Source organism: Schistocerca piceifrons, chromosome 5 (genome assembly GCF_021461385.2).
Source record: "Schistocerca piceifrons isolate TAMUIC-IGC-003096 chromosome 5, iqSchPice1.1, whole genome shotgun sequence".
Taxonomy (NCBI): Eukaryota; Metazoa; Arthropoda; class Insecta; order Orthoptera; family Acrididae; genus Schistocerca; species Schistocerca piceifrons.
The window spans coordinates 641,071,499-641,092,747 of record NC_060142.1 but is presented as its reverse complement, the minus strand read 5'-3'; the positions used below and the strand labels follow the sequence as shown (position 1 = coordinate 641,092,747).

At 45.0% G+C, this 21,249-nt stretch overlaps 1 protein-coding gene across 1 annotated transcript in view; it reads right to left on the bottom strand.

Moving 5' to 3' along the window:
* The window catches only part of LOC124799174 (pikachurin-like), a 944,586-nt gene that overhangs the window by 96,563 nt on the left and 826,774 nt on the right, over positions 1-21,249 (bottom strand). The window contains exon 9 of the mRNA XM_047262711.1: positions 6,400-6,623. Within this exon, the coding sequence (XP_047118667.1) occupies positions 6,400-6,623 (224 nt within the window). The remainder of the gene's footprint in view (positions 1-6,399; positions 6,624-21,249) is intronic.

Sequence of the window (21,249 nt, the reverse complement as noted above, 5' to 3'; positions counted from 1 at the left end):
CAGCTGCGCCTCAGTCGTCGCACGGGTTCTGCCGCTCCCCGTCTGCTTTCAGCGACGGTGCCGTCCGGTCAGCGCCCTGGGGACCCATCTACTGGCTCGCCTCATCCCCAGGTGTTACCGACGATGCCTTCCATTTTGCCCCTCTGCGACGCGCCGCCGCCGCCGCCGCCGCCTCCGGCCCCCCGCCGCCGCCGCCGCCTGTCCTCCAGCCGGCGCCGCCCGCAGTGGACGCTTCGCTGCAGCCGCCAAGCGCCTCCCTGGGTCACGCGCCGCCGATCGCTTCCCGTGACCAGCTGTCCTCCGCCAAGGAACTCTTGCCCGCTGCGGAACACATGACGTCTTCGCGCGTCAGGTACCCCCACGGAATGGAGGTCGACCCTTCGGCCCCTCCTGTCTCTTTACGGGCGCATACACCGCATGTTGACGTGCACCCTGGACTAGGTTTTCAGGCATTTCCTAGATCCCCTCGGACCGAATGGCCGGGTGCGGGTGGCACAGCCTCGCCTGTTGTTAGGCTTCCCACCTCATCGCATACGTCGACATGGGGTCCTCCCCACGGCGGGCGGAAGCCTTATAACACGACCGTTCGCCGATTAGCGGGGGAGGAATGTGGTGTCACCGCCAGACACCACACTTGCTAGGTGGTAGCTTTAAATCGGCCGCGGTCCATTAGTACATGTCGGACCCGCGTGTCGCCACTGAGTGATCGCAGACCGTGCGCCACCACAAGGCAGGTCTCGAGATACGGACTAGCACTCGCCCCAGTTGTACGGACGACGTAGCTAGCGACTATACTGACGAAGCCTCGCTCCTTTGCCGAGCCGATAGTTAGAATAGCCTTCAGTTAAGCCAATGGCTACGACCTAGCAAGGCGCCATTAGTAACATTGCATGTATCTAAAGAGTCTCACTTGTATCGCCACAATCTCCAGATGTACCACAAGGATGGATTAAAGTTAAATATTCCAGAAGCTACGTACTTTTCTTTATAGCATTCATTACGTCTCCTGTTTCAGACCTCACGCCAATCCGGCTTTAACTTAGCGCGTGCCTTTCGGCTTCCTCTCATTGCGTCTAGGCTGTCTTGTCTAGACACAACAAAATTGTTATTATCTACTAGTAGATATAGATGTATGCAGTAACAACTCCATATGTTTGCAGATACCTTGATAACGGCCACGGAGCTGAAAAAAGCTTATAGCACGAGAAAATAACGTCTTAGATACCATTTATGTATGAAGGCATGGGTTATTTCCCACAAATTGTTATGCTTATTTTAAATAATTGCTATAGAATGTTCCACTGCTAGTACCTATAAGATGGAGGATGGTAGTGTGCAATCGATATTGAAGATTTCTATGAGTGAAGGAAGATGAATAAGATTGTAACAAAAAGCAAACAGGGGAAATTTCGTCCCTGAAAAATATTTCAATATGTGGTTAATCACTAATTTGCTGCAGTCACTGGAAAATGGAAATTTCTCGGGACCTTTTCATTTTAGCGCACTAGAAAGAAATTTCGCAAGGGCTCTGCAGCACAGTTCATTAAAGGAGAGTTGCTGCGATACGATAAGGTGAAATAAAAAACCAATAAAGTACAGATGACAATCCCTTCTTCTCATTAAAAACAAAAAAACAAAAAACAGCGTTATCTAAGCCGCGATACTTAATGCAAACCAATGAAATACGTTTGCGTGTATCTACACAAATTTTTAAGCATGTTAATTCCAGATATTGAATGCAAGTTTTTAAGATGTCTAAGAGCATCGTGTACAAAATACATAAGCCGTGATAAGACGAAACCGCTGTGTACTGCTCATGTAACGACGCTCAAAGTCTGCAGTGCGCTGTAACCTCGTACGATACCACAGTCACTTCGCTTTGGAGACAATGCAAGCTGGCTTTGAAATGCTGTTCTGCGCATCCGAATGCTTATTCCATACGTATTCAAAGTGTATAGGAAGTTACGTAGACATTTTTAATACAGTAACAGAAGATATATTAAATAATGAGATAGAGAACTATTAGAGAGGACAGTATGACTGGTTTATGTTACCCAGAAATCGTTACATTTAACAAAAACCTTTGTAAAACCTCTGTGTCTCAACATTCTATGTACATTCTATTCGTGAATCAGGAATATTTTTATAAGCCACACTTAATTTGACTGGTGGCTGAAACCCCTTCCTGATGACATAACTAATACTTTGGAGACTATCAGGAAAACGTTTCGTGTTTCGTAAATGTTATGTTTTTTCAAGAACAGATGGACAGTTCAGATACTGTTAGAAGTTTATCGCTTCACTGAGAAAGTGTCTGAGAAAGTGTCTGCGGCTGCCGGTTGTACCCCGGGACGCCGCGTTACCCTCATTAACTTACCCTCATTAACCCCATTAGCGCATGTCAAACAATGTGTGCAGCTGTCCCTTTTTTTCCAGGGGACAAAATTTATCGTGAGTACGACTTGCAAAAATACGAGTAATAGTCAACGTCTGACGTATCAGCTTTAAAAAATAAAGTGGTGTAATTAATATTTTGTTTATGTGAAGATAAATTTCTGCAGTTGTGATACACGTTGAAACTCCCGCGCCATCGTACCATGTACACCGCTAGAAGATCCCAAATAAACTGTGGCAGCCCAGTAATGGCATAAAGTATCGTATGGTGATTGCTTTGCATGTTACGAGAATGGTTTCGTAAGTCTGTTGAATTTGGATGAAGTTATGGAACACTTCTGTTGCGCCTACATTGTTGATAGGCTTGATTATTCCAAACATTGTATGAAGAATTCAACAATTTACAGTATACAGTTCATTGTTGACAGTCATCTGACTTGGTCAATGTTCGACTGTGACAAAAAATGAAAAAAAAAACGAGTTTCATGGTGTTATTAAACATTTTCATTTGAACAGATAGGCCGCCACACGAATCAAAACAAAATTAGACTACGTTCACACGGACTCTACTCCATCACTGATGACCACTTACTTTTGCATTAATAGATTCAAACGCGGTGGGAAAATCACCGAAGACCGGCCGTCCAATTGAGATCACCACCAAGGAAACCAACAAAATCCGTGATATGGTAATGCAAGACCGATCCTTGCTTAGATGTGCACTGTAGGTCAAGGATCGATCCAAGATGACTCCTTGATATTTAGGGTGAGGATTGAACTTCAGCAGGTGGCCCAGATATTGAAATATATTCCTCAAGTTAAACATCATGCCCACCTGCTGAAGTTCAATCCTCACCCTAAATATCTAGGAGTCGTCTTGGATTGTTCCTTGACCTACAGTGCACATCTAAGGAAAACATATACTACAATCAAAAGCCATAACAACATCCTACTCAAACTCACAGGAATGGGTTGTGGTCCCTCTGCATCTACTCTCAGAACTACAGCACTTGCCCTGATATACCCAGTAGCCGAATACTGCAGTCCAGTATGGCTTAACAGAACCCATACAAAGAAGATAGAAGTCCAGCTGAATGGCACAATGAGGAATATATCAGGCACCATCCAGTCTACTCCTCAGAAGTGGCTACCGGTACTTTTTAACATTGCACCTCATCATCTTCGAAGAGCATTAGCACTGAAGAAAGAATGGCATAAGTGCTGTGAAAACCCTCTCTTGCCAATACATGAAGATTGTCTACACGAAGATCCCAGGCTGAAATCTCGGAACGTTTCTTGGGCTCTAGGAAAGAAGCTGGCCAAAGATAACTTTACAGTAAGTGAAGCATGGTGCAGCGACTGGCTGTCTTCAAACCCAGCAGGTCTGGACTTATGTAGGACCGAACCAAACAACCCATTGGTTTCAACCTACCCAGGAAAATCTGGACATCACTTAAATAGATAAGTCCCTAACATGGCAGATGTCAGTTTTGGAAGCACAAGTGGAAGTTTGCTGATAGCCCTTTCTGTGACTGTGTAGACGTGCCTCAAACCATCAGCCACATCGTTATGGATTGCCACTAAGAACGTTCAATGGAGGAGATCTATTAGGCCAGTGGGGAAGCTGTGGAGTGGTTAAGGGTTCTGGACATACATCTGTAATAATAGTGATGTTACTCTGGATCGAGGTCTAAGCCTGTATATGTTTGAAAATATGTAAGTAATTGCACATTGTATTTTGTAACAACACACTGAATCTTCGAGCTGTACGAAGTATATACAGGGTGTTTCACTAAATGTGTTTACCTCTGTAAGTTACGAAGTATTAGGCGGCGGAAATATTTATTGCGGTAGGTAACCATAAGAAACGTTACACTGCCTGTGGAGCTATGAACATAGTTTATTGTGTTATTATCCAAAGAATTACAGCAAAAAGTTACAATTTTATAAATGGAACAATAGTTGTTTCGATCATGCACCGGAATCAGTAACACCAGCTGTGTATACATTAATTTAAGTTACATTCCTATCACTTGCAGTTTGGGAGCTGCATCCCTTAAAAGTTTCAGGGGCAGAAGGGGGCAGATACCACACAAGCTGCGCATAACGCAATGTGCCTTCTAAATGTGGTGCGGCCGAATCGTAACGTTGCCGGTGTCACGGAGCGAGAAGCTTCTTCGATGTGCTGTTAGACTGCCGACTGTCGCCGCACACAGCCGCATACCCGACAGTTCGAGCCACACAAATAAACGGGGCTCAATATACCACAGTTACTGAGATCGGACGAAGATGACATGCACGAAGAACGACTACGTTGACATGTTGCTGATGCTCGGCGAGTGCCGACACGATGCCAGTTAGGCAGCCATGGCGTACGCCGTGAGATATCCTAGGCGAAGGGTTGCGGCAGCCATTACATTCGTACGTGCCGAACTACGACTTCGGGAAACAGGCAACTTGGTAATGTGCCACAGGAACAGAGGAAGAACTGCTAGAAGTGAGGAGACGGAGGTGTTTGTTTCAGCTGTAGTACACCACGATCCTCATGTCAGCTTTCGAGCCGCTGCTGAAGTCGCTGGTGTCAGTCTCACATCTGTGTGGCGTATACTACACGGCCACAGGTTTCACCCGTACCGCCTGTCACTGACCCGGGAGCTGCATGGGAACGATTTCCGTGTGAGAATTAAATTCTGTGAATGGGCCATGCGTAATTTCACGCTGGAGTCTTGTTCTCTGGCGAGCCCACGTTCACAAATGATGGTGCAGTGGATCGCCACGTTCACTACTGGGCCACAGACAATCCTCGGTGGGAACGACCTGTCGATCGTCAAAGTACGTGGTCTATTAATGTATGGTGTGGAATCCTTGGGAATGAAATCGTCGGTCCACACTACTTCCCAGGTACACTGACAGTTGAGCTACATCGCGCGTTTATAGTCGACAGTTTGGGTGGTCTCCCTGAACATGTGAGTTTACACACGAGAGTCCATATGTGAGTGCAGTACGATGGTCACCAGGCCATTCTGCGCGTGCTGTTGTGCAAGAACTAAACAACAGGTTTGCAGGAAGGTGGTTGGGGCGCCTGGTCCTCATTCATGGCCCGCAAGTTCGCCCGATTTAACACCATTAGAATTCTTTTTGTGGGGATATGTAAGGGTCATTTTTGTGTCACTGAGCCCACATCCCCAGATGATCTAAAACGGAGCATCGGGGACGCATATCGCTCCGTGACACCGGCGATGTTACATCTCATCCGCAGATCCTTCAGAAGGCCAATGCATTATGCATTCAGGAACATGGACACACATTTGAACATCTCATTTAAATGAACTTCCACCACCAGAACACCCATCACCCACTACACAGCCATGTGTTATGTACAGCGTATGGTATCTGCCCCTAAAACTTTGAAGGGTTGTAGTTCCCAAACTAAAAAGGGATAGGAATGTAATTTAAAATGATGTATACACATCTGATGTTACTGATTCCAGTGCACGATAGAAACAGCTATTGTTCCACTTAAAAAATTGTATCTTTTTGCTGTAACTCTTTGGATAACACAATAAACTATGTTCATAGCTCCGCAGACAGTGTTACGTTTCTTATGGTGACCTACTGCAGTAAATATTTCCGTCGCCTATTACTTCGTAACTTACAGAAGCAAACACATTTAGTGAAACATCTATAGGTATCGCAGCAGAGTGACTCCATAACATCATAACATCCTTCATGACAATTGGATCTTTGGCTTCCTGTGAAGAAATCTTCTAAAAATGAGGAAGTGACAGTTGCTGTGAACAAGCATTTTTTTCGGATGGGATCACTAGGTCAAGCGTATCTCCTTCAGTAGAGGCTACGTCGAGATGTAAGGTGAATTGTTTACGAAACAAACATTTTTCCTTGCTTTTTCAGCCAAACCTGTGCAGCCACCCTCGCATGCCAGTCAAGACGTCACGTTTGCCTTGTGTGTAGCTAATACGAGGCGACGCTGGAGCAGCGGCTGACCTGATGGTGGCGGCGCCGGTGCCGAGGTCGAAGGCGAACTCGAGGTGTCCGGCGGTCATGTAGACGGCCATGAAGTCGCCCACGCCGTCGGCGCGGTGTCCGTTGTAGAGCAGCACGCCGTCGGGCGCCGCGGGCTTCAGCGTGATCTGCAGGTCCAGCCACGAGAGCGCAGACCCGCCCAGGCCCGGGTACCGCAGGTAGCTCGACCCGTTGAACGCCGGCACCTGAGAACAGCGGAAAGAGGGAGACGTCGCTGCACCTGTCATTTGGTGTGGCTCACACGTGGGCTGCCGATGCATGATGCAACTTAGCAACCACGTCCAGTAGTACTGTATCCACGTCTCGCCCTCCGCCTTCATTTATTCCGGTATTTTGAACATGACTGAAGTACAACAACGGTTACAGAACAGCACGTGTAATAGACGGCGAACCGGTTGCTATAAATTGTCGTTTTCAAATAACCTTTACACTGGTTTCGGCTGATTTTAACCCGTCTTCCTCAGGATGACAGACAGACTTCACATTAGCGATCAGGCTGCAAAGCTGCCTCCACATGACGTGTGTCGGCAACTGGTATACGCACGCGTATTCAAATACAGAGACACTTGAAGAGGCAGAATACGGCACTGCAGTCGGCAACGCCTATAAAAGACAACAACTATCTGGCGCAGTTGTTAGATCGGTCACTGCTGCTACAGTAGCAAGATTTGCCTGAGTTGGAATTGGTGTTATAATCGGTGCACGAGCGATGGGCAACAGTATCTCCGACGTATCGAGAAAGAGGGGTTTTTCCCGAACGACCATTTTACGAGTGTACCTTGAATATCAGGGATCCGGTAATACATCAAACCTCTGACATCGCTGCGGCAAGAAAAAGATCCTGCAAGGATGGGACGAAAGACGGCTGAAGAGAATCGTTCAATGTGACAGAAGTGCAACCCTTCCACAAATTGCTGCAGATTTCAATGCTGGGCCAACAACAAGTGTCTGCGTACGAATCATTCAACGAAACATCATCGATACGGATTTCGGAACTGGAGGCCCACTCGTCTATCCTTGATGACTGCAAAACACAAAGCTTTACGCCTCGCCTGGGCCCATTAAGATCGAAATTTCACTCTTGATGACTGGAAACATATTGCCTGGCAGGACGAGTCTCGTTTCAAATTGTATCCAGCGGATGGACGTGTATGGGTATGCAGACAACCTCATGAATCCATGGACGCTGTATGTCAGAATGGGACTGTTCATGGTGGTGGAGGCTCTGTAAAGTAGTTGCGCGTGTGCAGTTGGAGTGTTAGGGAACCATTGATACCTCAAGATACGACTCTCACAGGTGACACATACGTAAGCATCCTGTCTGATCACATGCATCCGTTCATGTCCATTGTGCATTCATAGTTCCAGCATGGCAATGCGACACCTCATACGTCCCATTACTTCAGAGTGACTCCAGGAACACAGTTCTGAGTTTAAACACTTCCGATCGTCACCAAACTCCCCAGACATGAACATTATTGATTATATTCGGGATGCCTTACAACGTGCTGTTTAGAAGAGATCCCCACCTCCTCGGACTCCTACGGATTTATGGAGATGGTTCAAATGGCTCTGAGCATTATGGGACTCAACTTCTGAGGTCATTAGTCACCTAGAACTTAGAACTAGTTAAACCTAACTAACCTAAGGACATCACACACATCCATGGCCGAGGCAGGATTCGAACCTGCGACCGTAGCGGTCTTGCGGTTCCAGACTGCAGCGCCTAGAACCGCACGGCCACTTCGGCCGGCATTTATGGAGAGCCCTGCAGGATTCATCGTGTCATTTCTCTCCATCACTACTTCAGTCATTAGTGGCTCCATGCCACATCGTATTGCGACACTTCCGCGTGCTCATGGGGGGCCGTAGTCGATATTAGGTGTCCCTCTGAGGAAGACGGGTTTATATCCGTCGAAACCATGGTAAAAGTTATTTGGAAACCACTATTTCTTGCAACTGGTTGGCTGTCTATTACACCAGCATTCATTTACTTTTATTTTAACCAACACGTAATATTTTGGTAATGATAATAATCCCGTAAAAGGCTTCACCTAAATTAAAAAAGAAAAAAGGTACGGTAACATGATGAAACGATTTATTTATAGTTGAGATGTTCAGAACCCAAGCGGACTATCTTCAGTTTTGAAATGTGCGAGTAATAACATAGTTACGTTGCGACACTGAACACCTGTCAGTGGCCAAAAGACTACTTGCACAGTTAAATGTTTTACCGCTTGAATGCGGTGTTGGCTTTGGCAACGGAACATTTTACCAGTGGTTTCACTGGTCAAACAGAACAACTCCGTGGCTACATGACAGCCGATGTTAAACTGACTTTAGTCTGCTGTTTTGCAAGTGTAACGTGTTTTCAAGCTTTAGAATGTTTGAGTGTAGGGTATTTCTTATGTACCTTTTTTATTTCGATCAAGAAGTTACCTACAACGAGTGAATACAGCAGTGAAACAGACAATTTTGGTGACGGCTCGGACTCAGATCCAGATTTCGTACCAGTTTCAGATTTGGACGTAGATTCTCATATTTATTCATTCTAATTACGGCGAAATTCAAAGATTTTAAATAGTTTAGGCTGTAATGTTCCAAAGGATCTTCTTTATAGCACTTCACGACCGATCTCCCTGGCAAAAAAGAAGGATGTAATGGATCTCTCGAAGTTCATACGTCTTATTAATCACAACTATTATAAAATCCTGAAGACTGCAAAAGCCTGCAAGACCAACATGTCATAGATGATGACTGCATCACATACGCAGAGCGGAGGCACCGCACAAAGCTACAGTTTTTATTTTAGGCAAGTTATCATTTCTACTGAAGGCATTTTGTATTTGTACTTTAAGTACTGTTTTAATTACTCACATTACCTCTTGTGATTTTTTCATACAAAACGGTCTCACTTTTGTGTATTTGTTTCATACAATTACTTGTACACAAACCACTCAAATTACTTTCTCAGTATCTTTCAGTTGACAATATGCTGACTCTGTATACAAAGTGGCTTTTTTATGGGTGAGAGACACACGGAAAATTTCTTCTTATATTTATAAAGTGCTGAAAACATAACTTCAACTGAAAGAAACTAAATGAACTTATTGTAAATGTGCTGAAAAAATTATAATGTTTTTTATAGGTTAATAACTTTTAACTGTTTGTACAGAACATTTTCATTTGTTGGAGTTAATCAGACGGATTTCTGAACGCGTCAGACAAATCCAAGTAATCTAGAGCACATAAAATAACGTTGGGCAGTAATTCGCTTGGACGTTACGTATAGGAAGCGGTGTGTTGATCTGGAGGAAAACCTCCTATAGTGTACCGAAGGTAGCTCAGTATTTCATTTCCGCGTGAAATCAGAGAGAAATTGGAACGCTCTCGAACAAATGTCAGTAGACCCTCCGCAAGCTGCAAAGGATGGCTAAGTCAAAGGGGAATCCCCGTAGGGGTCTGCAGTGCGAAATTTCGATTCATCACGAACCTCGGGAAAAAGAATCTGTAGTTTCTTAACCGTTCATGTTAAGAACTATTTATTTTATTAATATGAGAAAGAAGGTAGTGTAGGACAGAACCCAATGAGCTGGCTCCGTCAGTTGCATTCACTATGTTTCCATTCATCAGGAAAATTAAGTATGTCTAATGCCACTCAAAGCGAGGAAGCATTACGTTTATCGGAGAGATGAGTCAGTTTCGGCGTCGGCCCTGTCCTAACTTAGAGCAGTTACTCACTGCCCTGGAGGCAGATCACATATGTGACCGCTGTATCGCTGGCCTAGAAATTTTTATTTCGGGGCTAAATTAGTACTTTCGCAGAATTAACACTTACGGACATCGCTCTAAGTATCTGAAATAGCATCTGAAGAGCGAAAGATAATCAATTCCGCAATAATTACACGTAATTAATGTGTAGTGTAGGATGTGACTACTGACTGTTTGGATATAATTTCTGATTGCGATGATCCGTAGAACGACGGTAGGTGGGCATTCTCGTATCAAAATGCTGCTTCGACATAACTTGTAAGTGATTCGAGTGCATGATATCGTATATGCAAGAACGTCTGATGCTTTATCATGATTGTTCAAGCACGCAAATGACGGACAGGTGGCGTGTTCTAAGTATTAAAGCCCGATCTTCTGCTACAGCTTTATAATGCTCAGGAGGGCAGGCGTTTTGTTTTAGAACATTTGTTTAAAGTCCCGCGTGGCAGCGCACGTTTCGTTACACACTATTTTACAGTTTTATACATTTCCTAAATTCAAATGCGTTTTTCATAGTTCTTTTAGATTCTATAGACGGCTAACGAATGGATTGTTAATTTCCGTAGTGAATACCTAATTTGTGCTGAACATAATGATTAACATGATTTATTCAAGTGTATTTAATCGCACGCAACGAAAGGCATTCGTCAGATACATATGTCTTTCTTGTGTTGTCAAAAACAATTGGTGGCAGACACGACTGTAATTATCAATCACTTTCTAGTGTAAGCCGCAGATACTACAAGAACCATGTGCCTCTTTATAAAACTAGTGGCTCATCTACTTACAATCCTTCGATTCGTAGCTATCCGCTTATACTCAAGCCACCTCATTTTACTAAGATTACAGCAGTAGTAACGATGTGGAAGAGCAGGATTGTCCTTGAGTGTGGAATCGACGACGCGCTAATATTTCTGGGTCTGACGCTCTCACGACAGATTTAGATTTTACTGACAGAGAAACAATCCTCCAGTTAAAGAGGTATTACGGTGGAATTAATTAGTATTTTACAACATCCCTATAAGACTTCTACCTTCCAATCAATGTGAAATATTTGTCATATTTACTAACTTTATGACAAAAATCTTAAAAGTTGACTGGGTGTTTAGTGTAGAATATTCACCTTTCGCTACCTGATCACGCAACAAGGTTTATAACAACCCCAGCTATCGCCCGATATAGTCTATAGCTGCCCAGCACGTGGGCGCCACGGTGCAGCGTGGCTCTGGGTCGTATTTCACATTCCTGTCGTCGCCATTCCATTTTAATGCAGATTCATTGCACGAAGAAAGTGGTACCAACAAGCCAAGTGTCCTTTCACCGCTAACGTAAGCCGTGGCAGTAAAGTGGGGTGCAAGTACGTTTCAGTCGATTGCATAGAGTCAGCGCAGTAACATCGGATCGACGTGGAGACGTAACACATTTGCAGAGTGGAGCTACTTTGTTTGGTAATGCCCTAGCCCACGCAGTGAATGAAGTTGTCCGATTTGTTAGTACTGAGTGGTTACAACTAAAATTTAGCTACTCACAGAGGTCCATTGTCGGCTGTAATTATCGCATGGCAGCGAAATTCGGTAGATATGCTAATGTGTTAATGTGAAACTGATTTACGCAATAAAGCAAATTAGTTCCAATAGTGGCCGCCATGCGCAAATCCATCGCTGTACACTGTCTGTATGACGGTGTGACATCCACGATGTCATCTGACAAGGCGTGTCATGAGTGAACAGTATGGCGATCGAAAAGAGACCGTGCGCTGTTAGTGAAACTATTCTATGTGGGCGGCAGCAATTACCGTGCTGCACTGAAAGAGTATCGTAGACTGAAAGTTCTGAAGAGAGGCTGGATGTCATTAAATGCTTTAAAAAATGGTATCGAAATTCAAAATCACGGGTGAGCTTGGTGCAGCACCTGAAAGAGGAATGCATCCTGAAGGTGTTAACGAGGTTGATATTGCTGTAACAGACCATGCAGCTCGTTGTTCACGTAGTACAATTGCTCGTGCAGTGTCAAGAGGATTGTCCATCCCATGGACAACAGTACGGAAAGCTTTGCGGTCTATTTTACTCTGGGACCCGTACAAGATCCACACGGTGCAGCAAATGAAGCCTCATGACCTGCAGCAACGTTCTGAATTTGCTCTTTTGTTTGTGGCACGGATCGAGGTTGATGACATGTAGCCTAACAACATTTTATGGAGAGATGAGGCACATTTTACCCTACAAGGTGCAATGAATACATCTGCCCACTTTGGGGTTCTGTTAAAATGCATGCTGTACAAGAAGAGCCATTGCGATAGACGAATGCGACCGTGTGGTGTAAATTCAAGCGCCATTATTCTCGGTCCATTGTTCCTTGAAGAGAATACACCCAGATGGCCTGTTAGGTTCCCCGTGACGTCTGCACGTTATCGGGATCTCCTTGCTTTGGAAGGGCACAACTGTGTGGAAACTACCGTTTTCATGCAAGATGGTGCAAACATGTCGCTCGTCAAGTGAAAGGTCTGTTTAACGTAACCTTCCACGAACATGTTATCTCCAGACAATTTCCAGATACATGGCTGCAAAATCACTTGATCTGAATTTATGTGACGTTTCGCTCTGGGGACACCAGCTAGAAGAATGCGTTTACCAGGGACACGTTCGGTCCCTACCTGATCAGGTCACTATACACGAACACGTTTGCTGCGATTCCACCAAAACTGATGCGAGCAATTGTTTATCACGTCGTTTAACGGATGCAGCATATCGTCGGTGTCTCCGCTGCTGCCGGCCGGTGTGGCCGTGCGGTTCTAGGCGCTTCAGTCTGGAACCGCGTGACCGCTACGGTCGCAGGTTCGAATCCTGCCTCGGGCATGGATATGTGTGATGTCCTTAGGTTAGTTAGGTTTAGGTAGTTCTAAGTTCTAGGGGACTGATGACCACAGATGTTAAGTCCCATAGTGCTCAGAGCCATTTGAACCAATCTCCGCTGCTCCAGCCGCGGGGGATTAGCCAAGCGGTTTGCCGGCACGGTAGCTGAGCGTGTTCGGTCAGAAGGGTAGCTGCCCTCTGTAATACTCTGTAATTAAAAAAAACTGAGTTAATGGATCAATGACAAACTGAAACGGATGTCTTGTGACGTCCGCCCCGAGCAGATGTAACGAACGAAAACGAACAAAATGAGATTACAAAAAAAAAAAAATATATCGGTTTAAGGCGCTGCAGTCATGGACTGTGCGGCAGGTCCCGGCGGAGGTTCGAGTCCTCCCGCGGGCATGGGTGTGTGTGTTTGTCCTTAGGATAATTTAGAATAAGTAGTGTGTAAGCTTAGGGACTGATGACCTTAGCAGTTAAGTCCCATAAGATTTCACACACTTTTCTTTCTCCGCTGCTCACACCGAGAAAATTGTGCAAGCAGCGGTTAATGGTTCAAATGGCTCTGAGCACTGTGTGACTTAACTTCTGTGGTCATCAGTCCCCTAGAACTTAGAACTACTTAAACCTAACCAACCTTAGGACATCACACACATCCATGCCCGAAGCAGGATTCGAACCTGCGACCGTAGCGGTCACGCGGTTCCAGACTGAAGCGCCTTTAACCGCACGGCCACACCGGCCGGACAGCGGTTAATATTAAAATCAACATGATGCCTCTCTCACTGTTGGACCTCTTCTGCCCAAGTCCCGTTCCTAATCGCTCGTACATGGAAACATTTCTATGCGTCTTTCTTGCATTCACAGTGACAGCTTTGCACCTGGTGGCCGAAATCGGAACTACAACAGCGTCCAAAATCAAAGCAGAAAATCGCCATTTCCCGGTCCTGTGTCTAATTCACGATATAGTCACACAAACTGTCAACAGACGTTTGCACGGTCGTGTTCTGAACCGAAGATGGCATTTCGGTCAACAGACAACCATACCAACAATGACGCCAGGGCACCTACCAAACGGGGTAGTACTTGCGGGGTAGTTTCACATCCACAATCGCTGTGTGCACAGTCAACGACGGTGCAGTATGGCACGAAGAAAATGCCTGCCAGACTCTTTATGGTAGAGTGCCATAGAAAGAATGGAAGCAGCACAGTCGCAAACTGATGTGGCTCGATGGCTTATTGTGAACCATTCTGTTGTTTCTCTGATGTGGCGACAGTTTATAGAGACCGAAACTGTATCCCAAAGACCAGGGAAAGCTCGACCTCGTGCGACATCTGAAAGACAGGACCGTTACCTGGCCGCAAGGGTAAGGCAGTACCGCCTTAGTACTGAACGGCAACGGGCATCTGACCTCGCAACACCCAATGGACGTACTGTATCGAGGCAAACGGTGTACGGAAGGCTTTAGCAGAGGATCTCTATTGTCGGAGGCCTACTGTATGTGGACCTCTGACGCGTCTTCACAGAAGGGAACGTCTAGAGTGATGTCGTAAAAATGCCACCTGGATGGTCGAACAGTGGGCCAACGTTCTTTTCGCAGATGAGTCCCGATTTAGTCTGGAGAGTAATTCTCGGCGCGCCGGCCGGGGTGGCCGAAAGGTTCTAGGCCTCGATCATGCATGTGTGTGATGTCCTTAGCTTAGTTGGGTTTACGTAGTTCTAAGTTCTAGGGGACTGATGACCTCAGAAGTTAAGTCCCATAGTGCTCAGAGCTATTTGAACCATTTTCAATTCTCGGCGCACTCGCATCTGGAGGTAACGTGAAAACAGATTTCTGGACCCAAACACTGAGGAAAGAGACTGATATCGAGGTGGATACCTAATAGCGTGGACAGTGATTACATTGATCACTCGAACACCTCTTTATGAAACTGTAGGGGTGTATCGGCAAGGTTTACTCCTGCCAGGTATTGTGACGAGATCTTGTGACCTCATCTACGGTTGTTGCAAGGTGCTGTGGGTCCAGACCTCATAGATCAGGGTGACTGATGTTTTCCACTAGGAAACGGAAGATATTACACGCATAGCATGGCCTGCTCGCTCTCCAGATTTGAATCGCATAGAGCATATCTGGGATGCACTAGGGAGACAAACTACGTCACGTCAGCATCCACGAATCACTCTCTAAGACTTGCGAGCAGCTCTGGAAGAAGAACTGGCGGTATTGCCTCAGCATGTGATTGATGCCATCATTTACAGCACGTTCCTTCATCGCCAGGCCTGTATTGCTGCCAGAGGTGGCTACATCCCATACTTAACACATTAACTAGATATCGGAATGTGTGTGCAAGTCCATTAAGTTGGAAAAAATGAACAACATTTTTGTCTACCGTTATGCATGTTGCACTTGTTTACGTTCTGTGTTCTTTACTTTGTTTTTACTTTACTATCAACCGTTTATACTGTTGTGTGGCAAAATGAAAGCAACCTTGCTAAATTTCCGTTTGTTGCTTCAATTTTCGACTCCAGTGTTTTTATTCCAGAGTAGATCGGTTCCGTATTAATGCATTAGAATAACTATCAAGTTTCACTGCCATACAATAGTTACAGACCACAGTCGACATCTGTGACTACTTGCGCTTTAATTATAACCACACCCTATATCAGCGCAGACTGTCAAGGTGTCTACAGGGAATGGTGCAAAACGCCATGTAACACTGCGTAAGAGGAGTAGTTGTGGAAGATCGTAACTGCCAGGCAGCAGAGAGGAGCGCCATTGCTTATCGATAAAAAACAGTTTAAATACGAATGGAATTGGTGCTGTCAGCCAGTGTAGATCCCTCTGTACCATTTTCCGAGCGAACTGGAAACTGCATGTTATGGACCCATGTAGTCTAGTACATCGCCAAAGGTTCACATAAAGGTGCAAGTCTCAGTGAAACAAACAAAAAACAAATAGACGTCCGATCACTGCCAGGAGACCCGTAGTGTGCTCCGAGGAGTTAGAATTTTGCCTCATTTCAAATGCTACGAGACGTTTAGTGACCACCGAAGCGTTTAATCCGCAAGGTGTATAGGGAGCAGTTCATTCCAGAAGTGATTATGTGATATTTTGGGGCTGTTTTCAGTATCATGACACAGTATCACTCACTCTCATTACCTAACCATTCTCGGTGACCCTGTACTACCCTTTTTTCTGCATCTCCATAGTATACTGTGAACACTGCCGTCTTCCAAGATCACAACAGCCATGCTGACTGGACTGCACGCAACATGACAAGATCCGTTGGCAGAACGGGCTTTCCGCGGTTAGTGCCGCACCGGATAAGGATTTGGACTTTCATCCTCTAACGTTCTAGAATAGCAGCACAACTCTGCTTTTGTTGTGGTACGGCGTAGCAAATCTGTGAGGACAGATTCACTTAGCAAGAAAAGAGAAAGACAAGAAACAGTTCTACTTTTTATAACTATTGGGAGACGGTAAACGGGAAGAAAGGTTAATAGGATCGAACAAACTGTCATTAGATTCAGAGCAGAAAACGTTGTTGTAAAGTGCATGGCCGAAGGCTTTCAACCAAGCTGCTAGCTTCACATTAAGTGTAAACGAATAAACAGTTGTGGAAATTCCTTGTCTACTATTACAAGCGTTTGGTTCGTGCAACTGAAAAACGACTGTAGAACATTTTTTTTAAATAATTAGTGTAACTGTCTCAGTTGCAAATTGTCGCAAATGATAACTAATTTCGATCACTTAATGGTAATTTTCAGAGCTATTAATAAAAGTAAAGCACTAATAAATGACTGTTTAAGAACGTGACATAGATTTAAAATAATTAAAATTGTTAATTTATACCTGATTAATCATATGGCAATATTCATTTCTACAATTATACAGTTATGACTCTAAACATTTAAATTTGTCGCCACTGATTCTAATGATCGCCTGGATCACAATTATTTTTCTGTAAATCCGAACTACTTACGTCAAATGAACCAGGTACAAAAAGTATAAGGGAATTCTTTTTTATGTCTAATTGAATTGTATTTATTGCCCTACGTCATAAATCCGATCCTCTCTGTTGGTAAGTTTTGTAATTGTCACGTGCTGCTAAATCGAACTTCAAACGCCCTGAAAGCAGAAAAACAGCGTTTTTTTTTATTTTTTCACAACTGGTTAAACAGCAATGCTTCAATACTAAAATGTTAAAATTAATTGTTTGATTGAAATTATTTACATGTGAATGACTTTCAGTCATTTCACATATCGTAGCAAACTCGTTGCCGTATCCGTAATTAAGTTCTTTAATATGATTTGAAATAAACTGCATTTAAAATGCTGCGTAAGATTTCATTTATGAGTGAACGAATGATACACAGAAATTAATTACAGTTCTTACGGTATTGTTCTAAATTACGTTGTTGCAAACCACACAGTTACAATTTCAGATATTTGCATCCTGTAACGCTTCCTTGCATTTCTTGTTTTCCATGACTCTTAATAAAATATCCTTGTATTAATTTGTGCTATCTTAGGGATCGAACCAACCCTAGCTCATACTGTGTTCTAACAGATAGGAAATAAATTCCGTTCCTTAATTAACGTCGGCCAAGCGCCCTCATAAAACGTAGTTACTTGATTTAAAGTTTTATCGGTACAGCTAGCGTCTACGCTTTTGTCACACATTCAGGTGCGTACGAGTTTCTAATGCCAATGACAACCGTTAGAAGGGACTATTCTTGTGAATACGTGAAGTTTAAAGAGGGAAATTACTAAAATGAGAATCGTAAGCAGGCAGTGCATTCTGAAACCCAGGAAAATTATCGCCGCGTTACAGGACCCAGTGTTATTCTGCTGTTATAAGCCGTCAGATATTTTGACCAGCTTCACAAGATTACCTCTGCTGTGTTGCATGAGGTCCCTAAGACAGGCCAAACAATACACAGTAATTAAATAGAGGTGAGGTTTGCGCTAAGTTTTCGAGGACAGTGAGACTAACTTTCTGACGTTCGTAAATAATTTTAAGGTTTATACTTGTCGATTTATGACACCGACTTTCTTTCTATGGACAAAATAACTTTTCTGTGGCGCTGGAAAGAGCCTTCGAAGAGTACATCAGCATCATTGCATGTATGGACTTGGATCGGATACTAACGAGATGACAACGCAACAAACCAATGTCAAGCCTTCAGAATAAGTCCCATAAATATGTGCCTTAACGTACCAAATTTGGCATACACGTAATCCATTCTAGAAACATCCCGCAGGCTGTGGCTAAGCCATGTCTCCGCAATATCCTCTCTTCCAGAAGTGCTAGTTCTGCAAGTTTCGCAGGAAAGCTTCTGTGAAGTTTGGGAGGTAGGAGACGAGGTACTGGCGGAATTAAAGCTGTGAGGGCGGGGCGTGAGTCGTGCTTGGGTAGGCTCAGTTGGTAGAGCACTTTCCCGAGAAAGGCAAAGGTCCCGAGTTCGAGTCTCGGTCCGGCGCACAGTTTTAATCTGCCAGGAAGTTTCATATCAACGCTGACTCCGCTGCAGAGTGAAAATTTCATTCAAGTATTCAGTCTTTTCCGACGCCTGGAAACGTCGCACAACAGTGGAAGGACCCCAGTTCATGGCATCTGCAAGTTCTAGAGTACAGGGACGTGCATCACTGTGGATTAATGAGTTTAAACAATCTTCGTCAAACCCCGAAATTGTTGCTTAACCCGGAGAGTCGCTGATGTAAAAACGATCGGCCTTAAAACGATAAATCATCTTCTTTCCGTGCTCTGTCCAGTGGCTTTATCTCCGTACAGGGCGCAAATGTTTCTACCTGTCTCCGCTGCTGTCACCGCTCTTCTGAACTCAAAACAGAAGAATATGGCGGAAATGTTCCGACTTTTCCACTGGGCGGTCCATTTTCTAGCGTCCACGGCTCAACTTACTATCTCCAAATTACAAATTCACAATGGCCGGCTGCTACTTGAGTATTGATGTTGTGAATTTGTAATTTGGAGATAGTAAGTTGAGCGAGTCACTGCTACCGTGAGATGAAGAGGGTGGCACAGGAGAGGAATTCGCGACGCACCGCATAAAACCAGTCAGAAGAGCGGTGAGTCAAAAAGCTTGAAAAATTTACGAATATCCTTAACGCACCAAAATACAGGGTGATTCTAAAGTCACTATACATTTCAGTGATATAGTAACGGAATATTTGTTTCTTGCAGGTACTACGACAGAATGCTAACCAAAGAAGAACGAATCGCTGTTCTTTCTGCTCGTCCTCGTGGAATGATTTATGAACACGTGCGGACAGACTTTGCCCGTCGATTCCGGAAAACAGGCACCACCAGGCTTGCTATTAAGGCCCTCGTCAATAAATTCCAGCGTACTGTTAGTATTTCAGATGAATAACGTCCAGGGAGGCCGGCCATAACGCCAGACACCGTGCAAAGTGTGCAGGATACGATCACACGTAGCCCTTCCGCATCTACCAGGAGACTGGTATTCCTCAAACCACTGTATGGAGAGCTCTTCGTTATAAGATGCACAAACATACGTACCATATCCGGGTCGTACATAAGCTTGAAGCGGAGGACTACTCAGCCAGACAAGCTATGTGTTATGACCGGCTACAAGATGTGGAAAATGATAATTTGATGCAAAATGTCTTGTTCAGTGATGAAGCTACATCTCACACCTGTGGACATGTGAACAGACACAACTGCAGGATCTGGGCAGACGAACAACCAAGTGTGGCTGCAGAAGTGGCAACGGGACACATCAAAAGTGAACGTGTGGTTAGGGACAATGAGATCAAGAGTGTACGGACCCTTGTTCTTCGCAGAATAAATCGTTACTGGAACCACATACCTAGATATGTTGGAACAGTTTTTGGAGCCCCAGTTGATATCTGGTGGAATTATGAACACTGTTGTTTTTCAACAGGATTGTGCACCACCCCATTTTGCCCTCATTGTTCTGGATTATCTGAATCAAGCATTTCCCGGCAGATGGATTGGTCGTGCCTCTCCATGGATGTGGGCGCCCTTCTCTCCTGACTTGACACCCTTAGCCTTTTTTGCATGGGGGTTTATCAAGTCTAAGGTATACCAGGTGAAGATCCGCAGCACTGAACACTTAACGCAGCGAATTCGAGGCGCAGCTGCTGAGATTACACCAAATATGCTTGGGCATGTTTTTCGGTCTACAGTGGAGCGATGGGGGGGGGGGGGGGGTTGCCTAGACATGCAAGGTGGTCACATTAAAATGTACTGAAATTATGTCCTGTTGTAACATAAGTCGCAGCCCCATTACATATTGGTTAATAAAATTTTATGTTAGTACAAAATAAATAGTGACTTTAGAACTACCCTGTATATTCGAAGTGAAATATTATAGCGGGTGATCTGTGTATGCTATCGCACCTGTTCAGGACACCAAGCAGGTACACAATACAGGACAATGAGACAGAGGGGCTTGTGTGTTGGCGGAAGCAGGACGGCGACCCACACGCTTTAGGCGAGCTCCCTGCAGCCCTGAGGTGCAGAGGCGTGATGGCGCGGCGGCCGGCGCTAACTCGGCTTTCGATTCATCGCTGTCGGCGCCAGCTGCGGCTCCATTGCTCACGGCGACACTCGACCTGCTCCGCTCCTCTCCGGCAATCGATCCCGAGAGGAACCCCCACCCTCTCCTCATCCCTCCACAGCCCTGCTCTCGCAAGCCCCCTTATCTGCGGCGTCGCGGAACGGGCTGATCCGACGCGGGGTGTGGAGTCGCGTGTAGCTGACACACGGCCAGCCAGCCGTCAGCACGAGGGCGATTCCAGGCAGGAAATTGGGCGCCGTCTTTTAGCGTGCCGCGGCCGTTGCCCCCGACCGCGGCTGCTGCTGGGCCTCCTGTTGTTTGATACCGGATACGACGGCAAATAACCCGCATTACTCAGTGAAATAACTCGCACTTTAGCGGGCGTTGCTCCTGTCTGCTGATACACTTGTCCTTAAAGGAAATTTGCAGCTTCATTGAATGGGTATATCATGCTGGCTGCTGTGGTACCGTTTTACTTGTATGAAAGATATGGACGTTTTCCTTTTTCCACTGTGTCGGTCCTAGATTTTACCAGTGGTGATCGGGCAACTGTAAGTAGGCTGTAGCTTGAATTTTGTGCTGTGTTCGAGTTTTCTGTCGTGCAACGTAGTCTAGACT